This window comes from Cupressus sempervirens, chromosome 2, assembly GCF_028749045.1.
Source record: "Cupressus sempervirens isolate cs-2001-9-10 chromosome 2, ASM2874904v1, whole genome shotgun sequence".
Lineage (NCBI taxonomy): Eukaryota > Viridiplantae > Streptophyta > Pinopsida > Cupressales > Cupressaceae > Cupressus > Cupressus sempervirens.
In genome coordinates this window covers 248,577,927-248,579,179 of record NC_143119.1, presented here as the reverse complement: position 1 = coordinate 248,579,179, position 1,253 = coordinate 248,577,927, and the positions used below count along the sequence as shown (strand labels likewise).

The 1,253-nt window shown below is 28.7% G+C and overlaps 1 protein-coding gene across 1 annotated transcript; it reads right to left on the bottom strand.

Annotated features, from left to right (window-relative positions):
• Positions 1 to 351: 351 nt before the first annotated feature.
• On the bottom strand, positions 352 to 774 carry LOC149571980 (protein AGENET DOMAIN (AGD)-CONTAINING P1-like). Its single transcript, XM_089815756.1, has one exon. The coding sequence runs from the start codon at positions 772 to 774 to the stop codon at positions 352 to 354; it is 423 nt and encodes a 140-aa protein (XP_089671882.1).
• Between the last annotated feature and the right edge of the window lie 479 nt (positions 775 to 1,253).

Genomic DNA, 1,253 nt, shown 5'->3' with positions numbered 1-1,253 from the left:
TTATATTGTGAAAAAATATATTAATAAAGGAAAAAAAAGAGTATGAAGAATATTTTTAAAAAATAAAATTAAAAGATTTATGGAAGTGTATACTTTTATTATGAAATATTTAACATGAAGATAAATAGTCAAAAAAGATTATTACATCAAGGAAATCAATAATATTATTTATTACATCATTTTATTACAAAATAGATAAGTACATGATGTTTTATTTTACAATACAAAATACCAATACCAAAAATAATAGGAAGTCCACTTTAGAAGATAGTGAACATTTGCTATCTAATGGAGTAGAATAGTTTACAAAACATATGTGGGTGCCCATAGAAAAAGGAACCAAGAGCATATTCACCACCATTGCCTTAATATCCACCTTCTGTTAACCCAATCATGAGATCGACGCAAGCGAGCTCGAGAATAGGGTTCAAGAGTTTGGGTACGTGGAAAGTAGATTTCAAAAAACTGTTGTTGATTTAGTGGGGGCTGAAACTTGTCGACAACCACGCCAGACCACCAACAATCATACTGAAAGACATCTACAGGAAAATCTAATGGAATGTATGGTGGTAGTGGAACAACTGGTGGTGTAGGTCTAATATGATCAGCAACAATCTCCTCGATAAGAGGTTCTCGAGTCACCTCATCTATAATAAAGTGATCGTATTGAATAATAAATGTTGGCCTTTGAGCATTTTGCACTCGACCAATTACGGTGCCAGGGAACCATGCTCCTTGGAAGCCATCATCATCACAACACACTTCGACTTTCATTCCATAGTTAAAATTCATGATGTGCACCTTTAACATAAAAATAGTACATAAAATATTTTCAATTACATGTATTTAATTCAAAATAAGAGTATAAAGGAATAGTTAGTATTGAAAAATGTGTTAAAAAAATTACATTGTAAAATTTATCTATGCATAAAAATTACATTGTAATGTTGGAAAATGGCAGCATTGCCTTCCACATTTCAAACATTAAAATTATTTATGGATAAAAAATACATTCTAATATTCTATGAAAAAATTAGATTATAATGTTTGAAAATGGCGGCATTGCATTCCACATTTCAAACATTAAACTAATTTATGCATAAAATATATTTGAATAAAAGAATTAGAAATATAATATAAGAAAAATGGTGGGATTTCCTTCCACTTTTGAAACATTATTTATGGATAAAAATTACATTGTAATATTGTATGAAAAAATTGCATTATAATATTCTACAAAAAAATTACATTCT